Below are 19,764 nucleotides of genomic sequence, written 5' to 3'. Positions count from 1 at the left end.
TAATAAGGATAAAAATTGTCTTCTGGCATCATCAGGAAAACCCTGATGATTCAAGAAATAATTTTCTTATAAGACACAGTGCTGTACTTTGCATACAACAGACTGCTTGAACATAACTGCAGCCTCTACCCAGCACTCAGTTTCTGTTGAAGTCAAATGACCATGATAACCATCCAAAAGCATTTTTAATCATCTAACCAGATACGAAAGGCGACAGGCATCAAAGGAATAGGTGGTAGTCATTATATATTTCTAAGTCTAAACCAGATACAGTATTTGTACCATTAGAGTTATCCTAAACGAGTAAGCTACTTCTACACTCACACACACACACACATCAACCTCATAATTAAGCAGTCCTTTCTCTCTAATCTGAAGCATTTGGTTGAGTATTTGAGAACCGTGTCAAGGGGACAATCTCGTCCACAACTCGAAATATCACAACATTAAAGCCTATGCTTTTCTTGTTGGCTTTGCCTTCCTCACTGAGCTCAAAAACACAAACATCATGCTCTTCCAAGTTGTTATCCAAGACGAATTTAGCCCATCCCCTTGTAAAACCTCTTCTCCACTTGGTGCGCATGATTCTTACAGGCCATCTCTTCTCATCTGGAGGGACTCTCAGCAGAGCTATTCTAACGTTATCAGGGATGTGCATGTCTAGCCATTTTTCACGAATATTCTGCATGCAGAGACATTTTTTGATGAGATTGCTGATCAAAGACAAAGTTCAAGATGAACAAATGAACAGCTAGACATAGTTAGCATAGCCTCATAGGGTTACTGCAATATAATTCTTAATCTTGATTTTGAACAGCTAGGCATGGAAACGGGAATGAGACACAAGAACAAAGATTTTACCACTGTAAAAGCCCTGCAAACGTGAGTAGGCTTCATAACAATGCTGAACGAGGGTCTAGTAGATGAATAATGCTTGGCCAATCTACGGGGTCTTTGCTTCTCCTCCTCTGTTATCTCTCGTCTCTTTGATATGAAATACACGTTATATGATCCTGGCAAATCTAGTGGCCTTTTCATTTTACCTGAATCATTTGTTAAGCAACCAACTAGAACCGAAAAGGAAGGAAAAGTGAGAAACAGAGAGTTTTTGGTATATTGAAACAGAACAAAATGGAAAATTATCTAATTTGTTAGTGAAGGAGGATTCAAACCACATTCCATCTTTTGTTCATCTAGAAGATTTTTTACTATTATAGCTATCTACTTCCCCTAAGAGAATTTAGTGGAAACAAACCTTGTTTTGTTTTTGATTTGCACTTCAAAGATACAGACTTATTACTCCAATCTTCACTGGCCTCCATTGCACTCCCTGAGGATTCCTCTGATTCATCCATCAGTATTTCAATTACCTCGCTAGCAATAGCTGATTTTCCAACTCGCAGGTGCTTTTCCTGTGTTGCCTTCAATTGAGAGATGGTGTCAACAGCTTTTGAACTTGTGTTTCCATTTCCCTTGGTGAGCTTCTCTTTTTGCATATGGTTTTCATGGACTTTGTCCAAGTCTATTACTTCTTCAGAGCCCTCTCCATCTTCCCTTCGAAAACCAAATCTGCCATTTGAGCAGGCGCTCGTATGTTTTTTCACAAAGTATGACCCTTCTCGTTCACAGCCACTTAAATCAAATATAACTACATTGAAAGTTGAATTGCCATCATAGCGGAAAACAACAAAATCAGCATCAGCCAAACTATGGTCTTTCACGAAATTTTGCCAGCCGTTTCCGAAAACTACATCATCAAACATTCTTTGAACTTCTACAGCCCACATGAATCCACTTGGACCTCTAAGGTATACAGTCCCTGACAAATTTTCCCGGAAATTGCTCATAAACTTTCTGGGTATCCTCTGCAAAGCAAGCAAAAAGTTGTCAATCCAAAGGCATGGGAAAGCAAAAAGGAGGCAAGCACAGGGATCATATTCATGCTCAAGGGTTCATCATTCATCATTTACCAGTTGATTTCTAAAATCACCAATCATTATCTTGAAAAACTGGTGCCTGTTGGACTGAAATTCTTTCCAGTACTTGTGTTTCTCCATCATTCTGCAATTCTGACTCTTCGCTGCCATCCCTGAGACATAAAACATGACAAACAGAATGAAAATGAGAACAGAGCTTGGGTTTGTAATTTCTATTAGTAAAATAATATATAAAATTACTGGAACTTAATTGGTAAAGTTTACATAGAAACAAGAACCGATTCTTCATTCTTGAACAAAGAAGACATAAATAAGCAACTTTCGTTTTCATTGGTAGAAACAGATTAGACTTCTAAACGGTGCTCTCACAAACATCAAAAAGTTTAGCTATCCAAGAGACTAGGAATCAGGTTTTATCCTACTTAGATAAAGATCCTATAGGCATTCATGTCTTTCAAAACACCAAACATTCAACTTGAAGAAAAGTGCAACCTTCTGTTAGAAAAATGGAAGTGAAGAAAAAAAAGTTAAAACCTTGGCTCTGCATGAAGCCTGAAGGATGAATCTCCTTGATTTTTGAACAGTGAGGAAATGCCGAAGAGCAGCAATGAATTTGGGTTTTACACTGTCTTACAGTTGGCTATGACAAACCACACAATTCTCATAAACCAGACATAAATCAAGAACAAAAACAGAAAAGTTCACCTTTTACTTTCTTTGAAGGAGATCAAAAGAAAAGAAAAAAAACCTTAAAAAGGAACGTTTTTTTTAAGAAAAATGATACCTTTGAACTGAAACAACAATAAATGTTTACACTAAAGTACTAATTTCTTGTTGCCAGTGATTTCTTCATATCATAAAAGAACTTTCCTAAAGTAGTTAAACTGACAACAGGCTTCACATGAAAGGTTGCAGACTTGCAGTCCCCTTTACGTTCATTTGTTTGGATTCCTAATATGTTATTTATCTATATTTTAGTTACTCACCATGTGACAATTTTTTTATAAAAAAAAAACTCTTTTATTTTCGTTATTTAATAATAATAATAACCATACTAAATGATAATAATAATAATAACAATAAATTAATATTGAATAATATACTCATGATGTATAATTTCTATACACTTTTAAGTCATTAAATTCTAACATTTGATTAATAAGGCTTTTAAGTGACAGTGTTTTATTATTTTAAAAGAAATAATCCGTGGGAAGAAAGGAAGGGGTAGTTGAACTAAGATCCTCGAAAAGGTTGGCTTTGCATCAAACTGGGTGTGTGGTTTAGACGGTAACTTCCTTCATCCAGTTCTTGTCTCTACTCTTGACTCTGTTCTCTTCCTACTTAAACCCTTAAACCCTACCGTTATCAACCAAACCCTTCCGACCCAACGTCAAAATTTGGCGGGAAAATCAGTAAGAAACCCTTGATTTCGTCAACATCAATTTCTCATGCAATCAACTCTTTACTATACACCATCAATTTCTCATCATTTCCCGCTCCCATGGAAATGTCCAAAAAACCTCACTTCCGGATCCCACAAATTCTCTTCAAAAATCCTAACTTTAGCCAATACAATAAGAACCCAAATCACCTACGAGCTTGATGGAGGACTAAACGAAGGGCCAGCGCCGTCAAACCCGGCCCAGCTCCCGATTGAGATACGGAGGTACGGAAAAGTTACAAGGTACTTCTGGGATGGGAACCGTGTTTTGTTGCATAGCGTCGATGGCGGCGGTGGCGCTGCGGCGTCATTTTTTTTCAATTTTGATAAGGTGGTTGAAGTTTCTAGCTTGGCTGTTAGGAACTTTTTTATTCCTAAACAAGTTAGTGAAAATTATATGGGATATGTAAAGTGGAAGTTTTTACACAGGGTTTTTAGCTCTGCTCTTCAAGTTCTTGCTACTCAGGTAAAGGGGTTTTTTTTTTTTTGGTTATTGCAAGTTTTCAAATGGATTTTTTTTTTTTTTGGAATTTTAAAGATATTGCTATCTGAACAATGGGGAATTTGGTTTATAAATGCTGTATTAGTGTGGAAATATTTGGTGACTCTGTTAAATAGGAAAAAATTAATAGAAGATGGTAGGGTAGGAATCGACAAATGCGTTCTTTTTTATAATATATTGGGTTTTGACAGATAAAGAAAAAAAGTACTTTTACTAGTTAAGACATTTTATTGAAAATTTTGGCAATAATTAACTTATTTTTGACAGAATGTGATGAAAACAGGCCATGTTTCGGGCTATAGGAATTGGATATTCTCGTTCACTTCCATCAGCTGCTGCCCTTAACTGGGTATTGAAGGATGGACTTGGACGGCTAAGCAGGTGCATCTATACAGCTAGCTTGGCATCTACTTTTGACACCAATTTGAAGGTATGAGTTCCACAATTTTAGAAGTTGGGTTGCACATCACATCTTCTTCACCTCTCACTTGTTGTATAAATTGCAGTTTTGCAGTTTCCAGTAGTCTATTTTGGTGTCTGGTCAAACATAATCAGAAGTTACAAATTAGTAATGTGAAAACTTGTTTTATGGTGACTGAAGAACTGCAAAACAAGAAATAAAATTCTTTTTTCTTTTTTTATGCTATCTCATTTGAAGGGGGTTAGGTTTTCAACATCCCTGTTGTTCACTTTGAGCATTGGAGTTGAGCTGCTCACGCCGATATTTCCTCAGCACTTCTTGCTTCTTGCATCTTTAGCCAACATTGCAAAACAAATGAGCTTGGCGTGCTATATTGCAACCAGTGTAAGGATTCAATTTTCCATTTAAGTTGTAGTATCTTCAATTATTTTCTCTTGAAGATTTATATCAGTCTTTTGCTTCATTGACACGTTTTATGCTTATGCTTATCCTTTAAAGATTTTTTGCTTCTTATTTCCTTCTACTCTTCCTGGCCCCTAGGAAATTCTTTTCAAGAAAATAATTGTTCAAGTCTTTTGCTGTTGATGGCTTTTAGTACCTTCTTGTTTGGTGTGTTGATGTTTTCCATCTTGTACAAACAGTCTGCTATTCATCGCAGCTTTGCAATAGCGGATAACCTTGCTGAAGTTTCTGCAAAGTCACAGGTTATGGTTCTGTCTTCACATTCTTTGCATAATCTTTGATACTTTTTTTATGGAAAAAGCTCTGATCTTGGATTGGAATTCAGATTCAATCAGTATGCTTTGATAACCTTGGTCTCATGCTTGCTGCTGCTTTGAATATGTTGCTCAAGAACAATCAAAGGTTTATACTCTTTTATCTCTTTGATGTAATATTTCAAACTGTTATTGTTTTTAATTGGACTTACATGACCACTTTTGCTGTTTGCTAACTCTGGTATCATTTCATAATGGCAATTAGATGCCATTTATGTGACTGATAGTTGTTTAAAATCTTTGCTAATTTGAATTTAATTTCATGGAAGGGGGACAAATAAAATATAAATATTTTATTGTATATTATATAGGTGTAAATAAAGTTTGGCTATTTTGATACTTATGAAACTAAAAAAAAATTTCATTGTTGCAATTAAAACGTAATTGAGGACGCTAAAAAAAAATAGTTGTTAATAGTGAATTGTGATTTAGGTTACTTATCTAATGGAGATGTGCTTTTTTAGAAGTCTTGTCATTTAAATTAGTTCATTATCTCATGCAAGTGTCCACCATATGATTTAAAAAATATCAAATGAATAAACACCAGAGCACCAAGGGTTAAAGAATACTCTAGAAAATCCATTTTAATCTTCTCTAGATAAATTTCAATGGAGGCAAAATTTGTAATCTGTCTCTGGCCAAAGTTCCCTTTTCTATATTGAAAATGAAACATATAAGTAATGGCTGCCACACTTGAATTGTTACATTGGAGTTAGAATTTAGTGGAAAATCTTATATTCTTTTTCTTTTAGAAAAATTAGAAATATGCTTGATCATTTAACTGATTTCATTGTGAAGCTAAATGCCGGCATGGTTTCTTGACTTGTCCTTAATGTGCTAGATTGCAAACAGGCCTACCTTTCATTCTATACCCATTCTTCTCAATAATTGACCTCTTTGGAATATATCAGGGGCTCAAGCACGTCCATCTCCAAACCTTGACTAAGGTGGCATTTTCTTTATCCCAACACGTGTTCAATTATTGAAGAGCAAATCAACTTTCTCATATTTTAATTGTTTCTCTAGAGAAATAAAAAATTTGCATGTCTTTATCATGTTTCTGTATGCCAACCCAAGTCATGTTCGTTCTGTAAATGAAACTTGGTACATCTTTTTTTTTTTTCTTTGGGGGGTGGGTGGGTGGAGAATTTTGAGCGAAATTTTCCTCATGAAAATTCAAAACTATCTGTTTCATTAATTCTATTTCTTCTTTGTTTCTCTCTTTTTCTTTTCCAACGTTCAGGATAGACTTGAAATCATACTTGATACATGGATTGCAATGGGATATGTGCCTTCACCTGAAGAAGTGAGTAAAGAAGAAAACATCAATTTTTTGTGGAGAAAAGGTGAAGTTTCTCGTGGCTGTGCTTTAGCTTTTAGTGCATCGTTTACATGATCTGTTTTAGAACTAACTGTTAAAGATAGATGAGATCAAAGTCAATTTTTGAAATTTGGATTAGGCAAAGAGCCATGGCGAATCAGGATGGGGGGCTTGAATCCCAAGGGTCAATTACCTAAATTATCGATGAGTGCAATGCAGTCTGTAAGAAACGAGGATTATTATTTCATATGCATGGAGATCTTCTACCGTGGACTGCCAAGAACTAGAGAGGTGCATGCACAATGAAATCCTTACTAGCTGCTGCTTAAACTATGGTGCTTATGTATAATGATATCTCACTCATAGCTTTTTTTGATTTGCCTCTTATGAAACTCTAGCAAGGCATCCTTCTTTGCTTACGTGAAGGGGCTCGCACAGCTGATGTTATCATGGGATTGTTGCAGGTAAAAATGAATTCTTTTAAAATCTGTGCAAAATTTAGTTTGATATCTAATGTATACACAAGCTTATGTTTACAGTTGCTGAGGTTAAAGGTGACGCTAAATGTTTGCATTGTTCCAGGCATGCTATGTTCGCAAGGCCCTCCATTCTAGTAGGTTGGAAAGCATGATGAAGGCTAGTGATTCTTCAGACTTCATTCTCAAAGAATGGTTTAAACTGATCGAGGATAGCAGGCAATACGTACAGCGAGAGTTTCTCCCGTTGAATGAACAAATGGCGGCACTAGGTTGGGCAATTAAAAACATTTTGTTGAACGCAGATGAGCAGGCACGGTATAGTTACATAGATGACTGAAATAATTATTCTTCTGGATCAGGTTGCTCTCCTTCTACGGTTGGAGAGTTTTGGGTTTGATCAGTTCGATTCTCTCATTTTTGGAAAGCTAGTAATACACATCAATCTAGTTACAATGCAAATTTGTTTACACATGAATGTCATTGTTTCATTTTTGTATTAAACATTTATACTTACATTTAAGGGATGAAAATAGAAAAATGACTTTTACTGGTTTTTGTTAAAACAGTTTGTGATATATAAATTTATTACTTGAGCTCGTATTTATAGAAAAAATAAATAAATAAATAGTGATTTTGGCTATTTATCTAATAGAGATGTGAAAAAGAACAAAGCATATCCAGAAAATAAAGTAATATGTGAACCATTAACCGCCGATGTGCATGGTGCTGAATTGTTAGAACAGAAGGGATATGGTGACCTTGTACATGGAATTCTCACAACCCAAGGAGATTTTTTTCACAACTGTAATATACTTGAGGAGCTATCACTGAATCATACATTTTCATCTTATCTTACAATTGAATGTAATGAATTGTGTTCAAGGCGGCAGCCAGCCACACAATACATTGTACAAAAACACATCTTCTGACCTCACTGTATAAGATGTGGAGATTTACTATTCCATCATTACTTGTATGTACACTAGCATTCATGAATTAATACAAACCTTTCTGGTCCTAGAAAATTAGACATCAATGAGAAAAGGAACTTGCTTCTGTGCTATAAAATGAGTGCTCACTTAAGCTGAAGTTGGCTCTCTCATCATCCCATTTTAGAATCTCCCTTGCAAATTTAAGAGCTGCATCGACACTATTGGGTTCCAATCCTTTCACATTAGAAACATACAACTTCCGCCCTGTGAGCGAAGAATAAAGCCTCTTGAACTTGACGGCAATATAATGGAAGCCCAGCTGTCCCTGCGTTGGATTATGATTAATGCTGTTGCTATTTGCATTTGAACGATGATTACTGATCACCGGATGAAAATCATCAAACCACTTACACCGACTCAATGGTACCCGTTCTATCTTTTCCTCAAATAAATCGAATTTGTTTAGTATTAAAAGGAAGTCCATCTCATAAAATGTCGGATGAGTAACGATGCTTTCAAAGAATTTCTTGCTCAGTAGCATCTTATTAGTCCCATCAGCAGAGAACTGGTCATAGTCACTCAAGGAAACACAGAAGATGACCATTCCAACATCTTCAAACATCTCTAGCCACTTGCAGTTTTCTCCAAGGCCTCTTGCTTGCACTCTAATTAGTTGGTACCTGAGAACCAATCAGAAACTGTAAGTTTAACACACTCCAAATGAGAATATTAAGTTATAACCGAATAGGTTTGCAAAATTCAATTAAGTATTTAGATCACCCGAGAGTACACAGTTTTACTAAGTGATTTATGTACCAATTGCTCCGTAGCAACTAGCAATCAATAATACTTACAGGCCTCACAAGATGCAGATACATTTGAAAAAAAAAATGTGACTAAAGCATGCACTCAATATTGGCACCCACCTGAGCAACGAGTCATGCTGATCAGCAGTGTCTATGGTTTCATCAGGTGAAGACTGGGGAAACGAAAAGTCTACACAGGCAAGCCCATTTGATGAAGTAACACCCTCAGCATATAGAATATCCAAATCTGAGGGTTCATAGTCCAGTCTCAATATCTCAACCGCCTGGAGTGTACCAAAAAAAAAGCATTAGAAAACAATTAACAAAAAATTAGCACTGGTCAAACCAACTATTGGGCACAAAAGCTCAAAACAAAAAACATACTGCAACAAACAAGTGCAAGTATGAGCGCTGGTTGATATTGCTCGATGAGTAAGTGTTCAGAATGGAGCTCACTAAGAGGTCGCCTAATGTCATGCATTACCTAAATAAAGGCAAGTGTATTGCTAAATGGGCCATGATTAAGGAACTCCTGGCTCTGCTTATCCACTTGCTTGATGAGGCTAAATGCTTGTGCAGCAAACAAGAATCTTTGTAGAACTGATAAGATTCTCCATTCCGAGGATATTTTTATTTTCTTCAAGAAGCATTAATCCTAATGTTGCAGAAACAGTTGACTTATGAGTACCACACTTATAACACCATATCTCTAAAACCCAACATCATCCCCATGTGTTCATCTTCACAAGCAAAACCACAACGTCTATATACTCCAATGAACACATACAAATCAGCACCTTCTCCTTTCATTGAAATAATGGTTTCCTCTAACCACATTCTAAGGGTACAATTTTTCATAAAAGCAATTAATTGAAATGTTCAATTTGAACATCATGCTAGAGTTTAGCTATAGACAACAACTTGGAAAGATGGAAGGAGTATTATTCTTAAGTACCCACAAGTAGTCATACAGTTTGATTAGGATTTTCATCATAGCATTTTTTTAAATAAACAGTAGTATCGAGAACTAAATCTGGCAATGTAGGTTAGCCGCATGCACCTCAATTAGTTCATGTTGATGTAACTGCTCCTCATGTATAATGTGCTTACCACATAACACAAAATGCAATTAGAACTCTAATTTCTTCTCTAAAGTCTTGGGCCCAAAAATGTCAGAAGCCCAATTTATTGAAGATTGTTCCAAGATTATTGGTGCTTCATTGGTTCCACAACATGAATTAGGGTCATGAAGTCAAAAGTCAACATGATTAATTGCTTTCTTCAAGTACTCTTCTCAGCCAAAGACAGCCAGATCGGTGTCGCATAAAAAATGCTAAGCACCATTTTCACCTTCAGTGCCTTGAGCCAATTCAGAAAGTCAGTCATAGAATTCAATTAATGGCTTCTACAAGATTGTTATCCCAAAACCAGTCACCTTCTTTTCTTTAAGACAACAGCTACTGCTACCTTTTCTAGTTAAAAGAGACAAATGATGTTCAAGCAAACTTCAGATACATAAAACTAGTGATATGTAACAAGCACAAGGGTATCAAGCATGATCTTACCCGCTCCAAGTAATAACTAGCAACACTAGGTAGCATTTCCAATTCACTTCTGCGGTTGTAAGTTGCCTGAATGGCTGCATCCTTCCATAGCTCCTCAACCAATGGTGCATATTCACGAGTAGCAGCCGGAAAAATGGCTTCCAAATTGCCTGACACCATAGTCTTCAGAAGCCAGTCAGAGAATGCTTTAAGCCTCGGGCCAATGGAATAGATAGTTTTGCCATCACTATCATTAATACTCCCTGCCAATAAACATGAAAAACAAAATAATCAGATACTTCCAAAATAGATGCTATTAATTAATGTCAATATGATCATGCTGGATATAAGATGCTAAAATGCCCTTCAAAATTTACTGGGGTGGGAAAAATTAAAGACTTAAACCCTCAATGAACTTTCCAAAAAAAAAAAATCGTCAATGATCTCCACATGTAAAGAAATTTGTTTTCAGACGAAGCAACCTATTAATACCATAAACAATGTCATATTTGAACATTCAGCAGGAGACATGTGCGCACTTCTAGTTCTAACAAGCTTGTTCCTTTCAGATTAAGACCAATTTTGCCAAAAGAGACAGGGTTGAATGATAGAAGCCTGCATATATAGTAGCAAATCCATGGATATATGTAGGTCAAAAGGATGACTTGGAGAATAAAATCAACATGTAGCCTCACCTTCAGGGTCAGTTTCCTTGGAACATTTCCTTTTCCTCATTTCAGCCAAACTTTCCTCCTCAAACCGTTCACGGCCCTCAAGAAGTATGCCAAGATAGCCATACAAATTGGTCTGGATAGTCAACTTGATATTTTCACACTCATCCTCCGAGAATGGTACATCTTTATAAAGAATCTTCGCCTGAAACAAACAATTTCATTTAATTGACTAATTAATTAATTTCCTTTACATTTTACATTCTGTCTTTAAGCAGTAATCTTACATTATCACAAAAACATACACCATCAACCGCACATAAAAAATGAAGACATATAGGAAACAATAATGAGTTATGTGCAGGCAAAATGGTAAATAGAAACACTAAAGTTAAAAGTTCAAAAAAATTCAGGGTTACAATTAGGAATATAAATTTTCCCTTTCTCTTAAACTTGAGAATCATAAATACTGTAACACACTATCCCTGAGAGTCTATTTGCACTTTTTATCTCTGTAAAACTGTAGTGTAACAAGTGTTGAAATATATAAATTCTACAGAACCATCATAGAATTATACCCAAATGTAAGGCAGTATTGTTGCTGGCATGTGGAAACAAAAAAAAAAAAGGATTGATACACTTAATTATATTCTTTAAATCAAATTTGGATCTCCTTCAATAAAAGAGGACATGAGAATTTTACAGAAACTGTTTCTAGCATAGAAAATTTATCTGCATATAAGTAGTACTACAGAGCAATGAATGTAAAGATATGATTCCCAGTTAATATCTACCTGCTTAAATATGGTGCTTGACCCAGATCCAGTAGATCCAACCAAAAGAATTTTCTGTAGTGTGCGCTGCTCAAGGTAGTCAGGAACAGATATGCTGGCCATGCTGTTCAGCTGCTCCCCACAATTATTTGAAGATTTAGAAGGAACAGGCAGTGACAAGACTGCACAAACGAGCTTTGTTCCAGCCTAAATATTAATTTGAACAATAAATGAATGCTTAATTAGAACCATCTTCATTCACCAAAAAAACAAATCAATTAAAAAAAAAGGAATAAACATATAGAGGCAGAAAGCATACTGAAATATGTATGTAGTATATACCTTTCCCCATATATATCCTTTCGTATTTTTTGTCCCTCTTCTTGGTATGACCCATCTTCATTCACCCAAAGTGTGGGTTGCCTGCAACTTGAACCCCTGCCAACTGCAATGTTCACCAAAATGATCTTTAATAATCCTAGCACAATAAGGACCATCTTAACAAAATTACATGTTTACAAATTTCAACCTGCAGCATCCGAAGTTCTACTTTTGTAATTTCCCGACCATTTATGAAAACTTGTGTGTTTCCATTGCTAGCATCTGGCTTGATAGAGCCACCAACATTTAGATGGGGACTAATTATCTTCAAAGGTTTCTGTCCCTCCTGTCAATGATAGCACAATTTATCAGATCCCGTAATGATGCAAATAATTCCAGCAAAGAAATCAAATAAAAAAGTCATTTAAAGATTCCATATTCACCTTTCCCCAAAGACCGGATACTTTATCATACCAATAGTTTCCTGGTTTTAGCTTCTTCGGTGGGTTTGGGCAACTTTGCAATATAGCCAACTCCTCATGACAAAGAGGTTGTCCATTCACATATATATACTCAGGTGGGAGCTGATTTGCTTCACACAACTTTTCAGCCTTCATTACCTGTCTTACCTCCAAATCATTAAGCAGCCGTTTAAGCATTCGAGAACACTTCCCTAAACTCCCACGTTTTGACTCATCAATCGGAAAACCAATACAAGTAACACATTTCCTTCCTTCAGGCATAGACCCCATAGCTCTAAGCACACAATTACTACAGTACTTAGCATCACAAACAATACAAACCTCCTTCTCCGTAAACCTATTCCCTTTAAAACATCGATAACACGACCCTTTCTTCCCTTTTGTTTGTGGCTCCCTTTTAGCTCTAACAATCTGAGGCTGCACCTCATCTTGACTAAATTCTTCATCGAGTCCATCATCTGATTCAATATCAAGAAAAGTAACAACCTGAGGTCTTCTAACATCACCATTAGACTCATTATTACAGTCTCCAGTCTTAAGAGAAGAAACCCGCGAAGATGGGTAATCTAAACTCAAAACAGACTCATTAGAACCCCAATCAGGTTGATTCAAATCATCATCATTCGAGACCCTTGCTTGCGACGAACTTTCCCTCGATTTATCAAAGCTTTCACAATAATCAAGCGTACTCGAATGTTCATTACTAATAGAACAAGCCCCTAACAGCCTCGAAGAACTATCATTAGTGTTAACCAATTCAGCTAACTCCCCAGACTCGTAACTACTTAACTCCCCAGATAACAAACAATTATTAGTATCATCAGAAACCCTTTCTTCAAAGCAATAACGGAAGTTGGTGACACAGTTGGTTGAAGAAGGAGTTCTTTCGAGAACTTGTTACGATCTGGTGCCAAAATTGGAGGTACAACTGGTATATGGAGTTCAGTATTGGAGAGTGGTACCTTCGAAACTACGGCCGCTACTGGGATTTTCTCGACGTTGATGGGAACCGCTCGTGGAAGCTCGTACGGCAACGGAGGGCCGGTGTATTCGACTGCAAAAGAGTACTGTTGTTCCTCTTCGTTCTCCAAGCTAGGAAAAGTTGTACCTTCTTCAGGTGGCATCTTTGGGTTTTTTTTTTTTTTCTATTTTCCGGATTAGAGAGATGGGAGAAGTATTGTGAAGTATGGGGAAGAACTACCAGGAAATGAAAGGAAAGGCCAAAAGTGTACTGTGGGTGGAGGGTAAGGGAAAATGACAGCAAACAAAAAAAAAAAAACAGCTAATGGAGCTTGCTGCTTACTGGCTTAGAATTGGAATCTGGAGTTCTTTATTTTTAATTATTTTAAGTTTCGTAAAGAGAGCATGTGGGGCATGAGCTGGGGAAGAACTTTTGTCTTTTTAGGTAAGGGGGGCTAAGCTAGCTAGTGAAAATTTGAGTGGTGGTATTGGAATTGGAGCTTTGGGAAGAAAAGTATAATAGCAAAAAGAGAGAAGGAGAGCAGCCATGGTGGATTTTGGATTCGGATTTGGCTCTAAGGATTTCTCCTTTTTTATGGGTACTGTTGTTCCAATTTGCTTTATTATTATATTGGGGACTGCATTGTAGCTCTCTTTTTTTCTACTTGTTAGGTTTTGGAGGTTTCCACCTTTTCCTTGGGGGTGTTCAATTTGAAAGAAATAGGTAAGGAATCAAAGGAATTTCCCCTTTTTTCTTCCTTTGTTTCTTGCAATTGAGTGGTTGATGGGTTGGTAAAAGGTTCATCTGATTCTGTTCACTGCCTTTTTGGTAGTGTTTCATAAGATTAACAGTATGGGAATGTTTGAATTTTTGAAGTAGTTTACATGTCTATAGTCATGGGATGGTTATTTGGTAGCAATTGTTTTTATAACCATTCTCACCTTACAATTTAGCACTGTTTTAATTGGATTTCAGATCATCAAATTATTGACAGTTTTTGACTTTTAACTAACAACTTTTTAAGTAAATTTCTTTTATATTTATTGTGATTTCAACTTCTCCTAAAACTCGTTATATATATATATATATATATTTTATAATTAGCACTCTCTAAATGTCTCTTTTCTCAACAAAAATAGTTACCTTCAATTCGAAATTTATTTATTTAGTTATTTTACAAAATATTTTAATAATTTATTGAACAAATTAATAGTATAATTCTCTGTGAAAATAAAAGTTATACACTGAGTTATAATTGGAAAAAAATATATATTAAATTATTAATTGAAAGCGAAATTTATTTTTTTTAAGTGAAAAATACACATCAAAATGGGATTTCCCAAATTTAAATTAAGCTATCTTTTTAAGGCCCAATAGCCAAAACTTTACCCCAAAAAGCAAAGAAAAAGAAAGCGATTATAAAGTGATTATCGTAAATCTTTCTTTCAGCCTGCTCCTGCTCCTTGAATGGTGGAGATAAACGCAGGAGGCAGGGGGGGCCTCTGTGCCAACAGGCCCCGCTGTTGCGGGCAATGGAAGAGAAAAGCTTCAATCCTCCGCAAGAATATCCTGGGAACGCAATGTACTTTTCCTGATCCCGGATCCATGTCACGACAGGCCGGGCCTTGGACAGCCCCGTACAACTCCGTTTCTTTTGGTTCATGCCTGGAAAAGGTCACACTTGGATGGGTACAGAATTTTAATCATTTTGAATTTGAGATTACTTGAATTTATGTCACCAGAGCATTTATATTTTTATTTATTTTTTATTAAATTAAATTTTAAAATCATATATATTTTATTCCTTTTACATTTTATTTCAAAATTTTATATAAAAAGTGATTAAAAATAATTATAAAAATAATCATATTATATATATATATAATAAAAAATTTTAATGAATAGTATTAGTTCTTGACATGTAGTCAAATTTTCGAAGTTAATGTAATTGATAATCTCAGTAATAGACGTTTAAATAAAATAAAAATCACTTATCTTTGTGTACTTATCCTGTTTAATATTTTTTCTATAATTTAAATCATGTATCTATTAAAATTCCTTTAATGTCTCTTTTCGCGCAAAACACTGTTATTCCAACCTAACATATCTTTATTAATTAATGGATCTCAATCTAAGCAAATATCTCCTTGTCACAAAACTTAAAAGTCTATGATTTAAGGCCGTGATTATGACGATTTGAAGGCGACAGACTAAAATTTTGGGTGTTATGTTGTACGTTTAACCAGCTTCTCTGTTTCATAGCAATATATTTGCCATCAACTTTATCTCTAAAACCAAACTCCCAGCTAGTTTTCCTCCAAAACGTTTGAAAAATTAAGCCTTGCCAAGAAAGATTAGTCAGCTACTGCTATTTAATTAATGCCTTTGATAGGTGATTGGCCTGGCAACAAACACCCAAAACCAAACCCCTGCCTTCACCTTGCTTTAAGATTGTAATCTTGTTAGTTATATTAAGATTTCAATACTTCAATAATGCAAAGGCCAAAACAAGCTGAAACATTAAGGAAAAAGGCCAAACCAACAGGCAAGAAGTTTCCTGTTTAAGGAATTAAAACACTGGGTTTTCACATGGTGTGCTTTCACCTAACTCTCGTGCTTTGGTACCAAGAAAAAGTACAGTTGTAACAGCGGACCAGCCAAAGAGACCGGCCATGGTGGTCGGCTCCAAACATAATCATAAACTTCAGTTTCTGCACTAGTTCTGATTTTTCCATGTTCTTTGGCTTAATACTTGGTTCTTACTTTATCTGCACCCTTGGAAACTGGGATTTTAAGTTAAAATTGTTTGGTTTCGATCTTCTACAAAGGAAAATGTTCTGATCCTTTCTTAATCATATGTCAACGTTAAACCCAGAAAGAAAAATGCTTAATCTGCATTTCATTAATCCGAAAATGGGTCTTGAACTGTTTCATTAGTTTGTCCTCTTTGAGACTTTGACTTATGTAGCTCATGCTGAGCTGATTGCATTATCCAAAAGTTTCTACATTCAAAGGAGAATTTAAAACATGCATGCAGAGTCAATGTTGAGTTTTTCTTGCAGACAAGAAGAAAAAGATTTTAGAGAATGACAAGATTCTTTTGACTTCATGTTTGGAAGAAATTCATCACCTGGTATTCTGTTCACACCAAAATTGTAGAGGAAGTCAACATTGGGGTCAGGGTCATCATGGAAGATCTACTGAAAACAGGGGAAACAACCGGTAATCGTGTCCTTTAGTTTTCCAAGCCAAGACTAACAATGTCGGTTGGTGAAAGAAACAAGCAGACATGACACACAAGGAAAGAAATTCTGTAAAGATTCAGGAACAATGGTACTGGTGATAGGCTTCTAAGCACAAATATAAATTGAATTCAACTTTGGTCCTTTTTCAAAGAAAAAGTTAGTCATTACATTTGGTGGATCAATTGAATCTGGTATGAACATCTCCAATGCCTAAAGGAATACAAAGATGATGCTAGCATTCACAATCCAAATCAAGTCCCTGGTCACACTCACACATGAAATATCACAACCTCAGTCTATTCCCTGAAATGACCATGCAAAGTTTAGGTCATGAATCAAAATTGAGTCCAGCACAACGGTTGAAACTCTTCATTAGTACTTTCTCTGGCTAATTCTGCCTTGAGAAGAGAAGCTAGGAGCCACTGTCAATGCGGTCGGCACACGTTTGCTGTCTGATGAATAAGGCTGGTGCTGGGTTTGCATCATTGGGGGTGCTCGCTCCGATATGCGCCACATCTTCACGGACTTGTCTAGGCTACCACTGTAAAGAATCCACCGCTTTTCCCCAGATGCTGATTCATGATCTCTTTCTATCGCCAAGCACTTGACAGGGCCGCTATGGCCTGTTAACATTGACAAGCACAAATGCTCGCTCCCTGATCTTTTCCATACGGAAATTCCCATATCAGCTGATCCACTGATTACAAGGTTCCCAGCTGCTACCAAGCACAGAATAGCCAGCTTATGGCCTCTCAAAACGCCACCGTGAGAGAGATGGTTTTCACGTTCCCAAAAGTTGACCAGCCCATCCGATGAGCCACAATAAACAAACGTAGCTTCAGGATTCACTGCTAATGCTGTAATAGCGCATTCTTGCTTCAACAATGTCTGCGAAAAGAAATGCTTAGTTCCTTTTCCTTGCAATTCTCTTCTCCAAACCTTGACTGTTCCATCAGCTGAACCTGTAAACACCAGCCCATCAAACCCTGCAACAACAGAATTAACCGCATCATCATGAGATTGAATGGATTCTAAACATTTTGAATCCGAAACTCTCCAAACTTTGAAGGTTTTATCCCAAGAAGCCGAGTAAAGCAACGTTTTGTCTTCATTCAAACTAAGACAAGATATAGCATCCAAATGTTTGAGCCATATCGCGCTACGATTTTTTTTCACTTCAATATAACTACTAGGCCTGAGGGAGTTCCTCAAATAGTCTTTCAAAGTTGGTAGCGTCCCAACTCGTTTATGAACACTTGCGTTTTTGTTAGAAATCTTCCAAACTCGAATCTTCCCATCTTGATGACCCGTAAAGATCTTCTCTCCAGCAATGACTATAGTTTTCACCAATCCACTATTCGATTTAAACCCTGAATACTCCTTCTGGTTCCTCCAAACTCTGATGTTCTTGCTATCAGAACCAGTATATAACAAATCCCCAGAGGCCGCCAAGGAATATATATGCCCTTCCTCACGTACCAAAGACCCCATCAGCACATTAGGAGAGAAGTTGGAGTCTTCGACGGCAGAAGAATTGCAATTGCCAGCTAGGTGAGATGACCATGGAGACTTTTTGAAAGGAGATGATGACGAGTCATTGTAGGGAGAAGCGCCACCGTCGATAGCCATTGAAGAATAATCTTGGCTGCTGTTTTTGGGAGTGTTACTCTTTCGATCCCTGGAATCTTCTTCCGTGGAGACTGAATTCTTTAGCCTACCAAACTTTTGGGCAACAGAGCTGGTTTGCTCCAAGAAAATGCGACCACCCCTTTTTCTACTCCTTATTGATTCCATATAAAAAATGAACAACAATGGTGATAAGCAATCCAACGAAAAGGTAAACCAAAGAACAAGGGAAAACAAGAGATGAAGGATAAATGGAACCAAAGGGAAGCGGAGGAAGATGCGGTTGCCTAAGGAAGAATGAAGAAAACCGAAACTAAAAAGGCTCAAATTAAACAAGGAAGAATTTCGTTTCTCCTTTTTGCCGGGTAGTTTTGATGGATGTTTCGCTGGGGTTGTTTCCATGTTGTCATTTGAGATCGAGTTCGTATATCCAGTTTGGATTATGCCACGTCGATCTGAGAGGACAGGATGACGACCTTGTCTCGGATATCAAGGGCTGTCGTTGAACTATTTTTGGCTGTATTATTCGATAGGAAATTTACGTAAGGTTTTGACGTGGTCTAAAAGGCCGCGAGGTTACTTTCTCTGTTGAGGCTTGTGTCTCTAAGATTGTGGTAAAGAATGTTTTTAGGGGCTAAGACTTTTAGGCGGAGGTTAGCATTAACTCTATTTTTAAGGCAAATAATTCCCAGAATTTAGGGTGAATGTTCGTTTTCCTACATGGATAATTTCAGACAAAAGCTTTAGTTGTTGTCTTCTCGATCACTTCCTTTGACGTGGATTTGATTTTGTTTTTGGATAATTCGTAAATGTCTGAATCTAGGTTTACCCCTTTCTTTTTTAGTCAACATCAAAATATAATCGATTTAGGTTCAAGATTGACTTAATTAAGTATGATTATTTATAGTTAGTTTTAATTTTTAAATTTAAGATAATAACACTAAATTGGATTGAATATATGCATTTTTATATTTGGTGAATATTCCATTAGAAATATATTTGAACGTTTTGGTTAATTTTGAAAACTGTTTTGAGTCAAATAATAAAACACTGACATCGATTCGATTTGTTTGTTAGGTGTTAAGTTAATTTAAGATAAAGTGAGTTGAATTTGTAATATCCAAAATTAATTTAACTCATTTATCCTTCAAATTCTAAAAATGTAGTCTATTCTAAAATTTACAATTTACTCACTTAATTAAGACACAATATTTAAAATAATATTTAAACTATTCAAAAAAATCAATAATTTTTTTATTGATTAAATTAATTTTTTATATTTTTATTTTAAATCAAATAATTATTTATAATTAACAATTGACGAACCATTATTAATCAAAACTCAATTTGTTTTTTTCATACTACGTGATAATAGTATGTCATATTAAATTGTAACATGATATGTCGATGTAATATAATGACATATCAACTTAATATTTTTATACTTCATATCAATGTCATGTTAATTTTACTAATATAAAAATGACATGTATTATTTTAATTAATAATAATTAATTATAAAAATT

The 19,764-nt window shown here is 35.9% G+C and overlaps 5 protein-coding genes across 6 annotated transcripts; 1 reads left to right on the top strand and 4 right to left on the bottom strand.

The window, feature by feature from the left end:
- Positions 1 to 220: 220 nt before the first annotated feature.
- Positions 221 to 2,739, bottom strand: LOC110429169 (B3 domain-containing transcription factor VRN1-like). Its single transcript, XM_021445069.1, has 5 exons — positions 2,472 to 2,739; positions 1,971 to 2,089; positions 1,256 to 1,865; positions 862 to 1,067; positions 221 to 682 (listed from the first exon to the last, which is right to left on the bottom strand). Exons 1-5 carry the CDS (start codon positions 2,482 to 2,484, stop codon positions 368 to 370), a joined length of 1,263 nt encoding a protein of 420 aa, XP_021300744.1. The 5' UTR covers positions 2,485 to 2,739; the 3' UTR covers positions 221 to 367.
- A 421-nt stretch (positions 2,740 to 3,160) lies between these two features.
- Positions 3,161 to 7,440, top strand: RUS4 (root UVB sensitive protein (Protein of unknown function, DUF647)). The gene is made up of 10 exons (XM_021445067.2): positions 3,161 to 3,844; positions 4,164 to 4,310; positions 4,539 to 4,685; positions 4,943 to 5,005; positions 5,089 to 5,165; positions 5,919 to 6,024; positions 6,321 to 6,423; positions 6,538 to 6,689; positions 6,797 to 6,862; positions 6,981 to 7,440. The coding sequence occupies exons 1-10, from the start codon at positions 3,386 to 3,388 to the stop codon at positions 7,212 to 7,214; spliced, it is 1,554 nt and encodes a 517-aa protein (XP_021300742.1). The 5' UTR covers positions 3,161 to 3,385; the 3' UTR covers positions 7,215 to 7,440.
- Positions 7,441 to 7,629: 189 nt separating this feature from the next.
- LOC110408996 (extra-large guanine nucleotide-binding protein 1-like) lies at positions 7,630 to 12,046 on the bottom strand. 2 transcript variants are annotated; one of them, XM_021418192.2, is made up of 6 exons: positions 11,946 to 12,046; positions 11,625 to 11,810; positions 10,855 to 11,035; positions 10,181 to 10,422; positions 8,736 to 8,899; positions 7,635 to 8,489 (listed from the first exon to the last, which is right to left on the bottom strand). In XM_021418192.2, the coding sequence occupies exons 2-6, from the start codon at positions 11,724 to 11,726 to the stop codon at positions 7,910 to 7,912; spliced, it is 1,269 nt and encodes a 422-aa protein (XP_021273867.2). In that variant the 5' UTR covers positions 11,727 to 11,810; positions 11,946 to 12,046; the 3' UTR covers positions 7,635 to 7,909. The 2 variants fall into 2 exon arrangements, with proteins under 2 accessions (XP_089638533.1, XP_021273867.2); XM_089782407.1 differs by lacking the exon at positions 11,946 to 12,046 and having other exon boundaries at positions 7,630 to 8,489.
- LOC149527588 (extra-large guanine nucleotide-binding protein 1-like) lies at positions 12,007 to 13,530 on the bottom strand. The gene is made up of 4 exons (XM_089782518.1): positions 13,235 to 13,530; positions 12,368 to 13,187; positions 12,133 to 12,270; positions 12,007 to 12,048 (listed from the first exon to the last, which is right to left on the bottom strand). The coding sequence occupies exons 1-4, from the start codon at positions 13,528 to 13,530 to the stop codon at positions 12,007 to 12,009; spliced, it is 1,296 nt and encodes a 431-aa protein (XP_089638644.1).
- A 3,191-nt stretch (positions 13,531 to 16,721) lies between these two features.
- Positions 16,722 to 18,436, bottom strand: LOC110409275 (Transducin/WD40 repeat-like superfamily protein). Its single transcript, XM_021418568.2, has one exon. It carries the CDS (start codon positions 18,404 to 18,406, stop codon positions 16,985 to 16,987), a length of 1,422 nt encoding a protein of 473 aa, XP_021274243.2. The 5' UTR covers positions 18,407 to 18,436; the 3' UTR covers positions 16,722 to 16,984.
- Between the last annotated feature and the right edge of the window lie 1,328 nt (positions 18,437 to 19,764).

This window comes from Theobroma umbraticum, unplaced genomic scaffold (genome assembly GCF_002168275.2).
Source record: "Theobroma umbraticum cultivar Fairchild unplaced genomic scaffold, ASM216827v3 scaffold_44.0, whole genome shotgun sequence".
Classification (NCBI taxonomy): domain Eukaryota; kingdom Viridiplantae; phylum Streptophyta; class Magnoliopsida; order Malvales; family Malvaceae; genus Theobroma; species Theobroma umbraticum.
The sequence above is the reverse complement of the archived record's forward strand: the minus strand, read 5'-3'. Positions and strand labels throughout refer to the sequence as shown.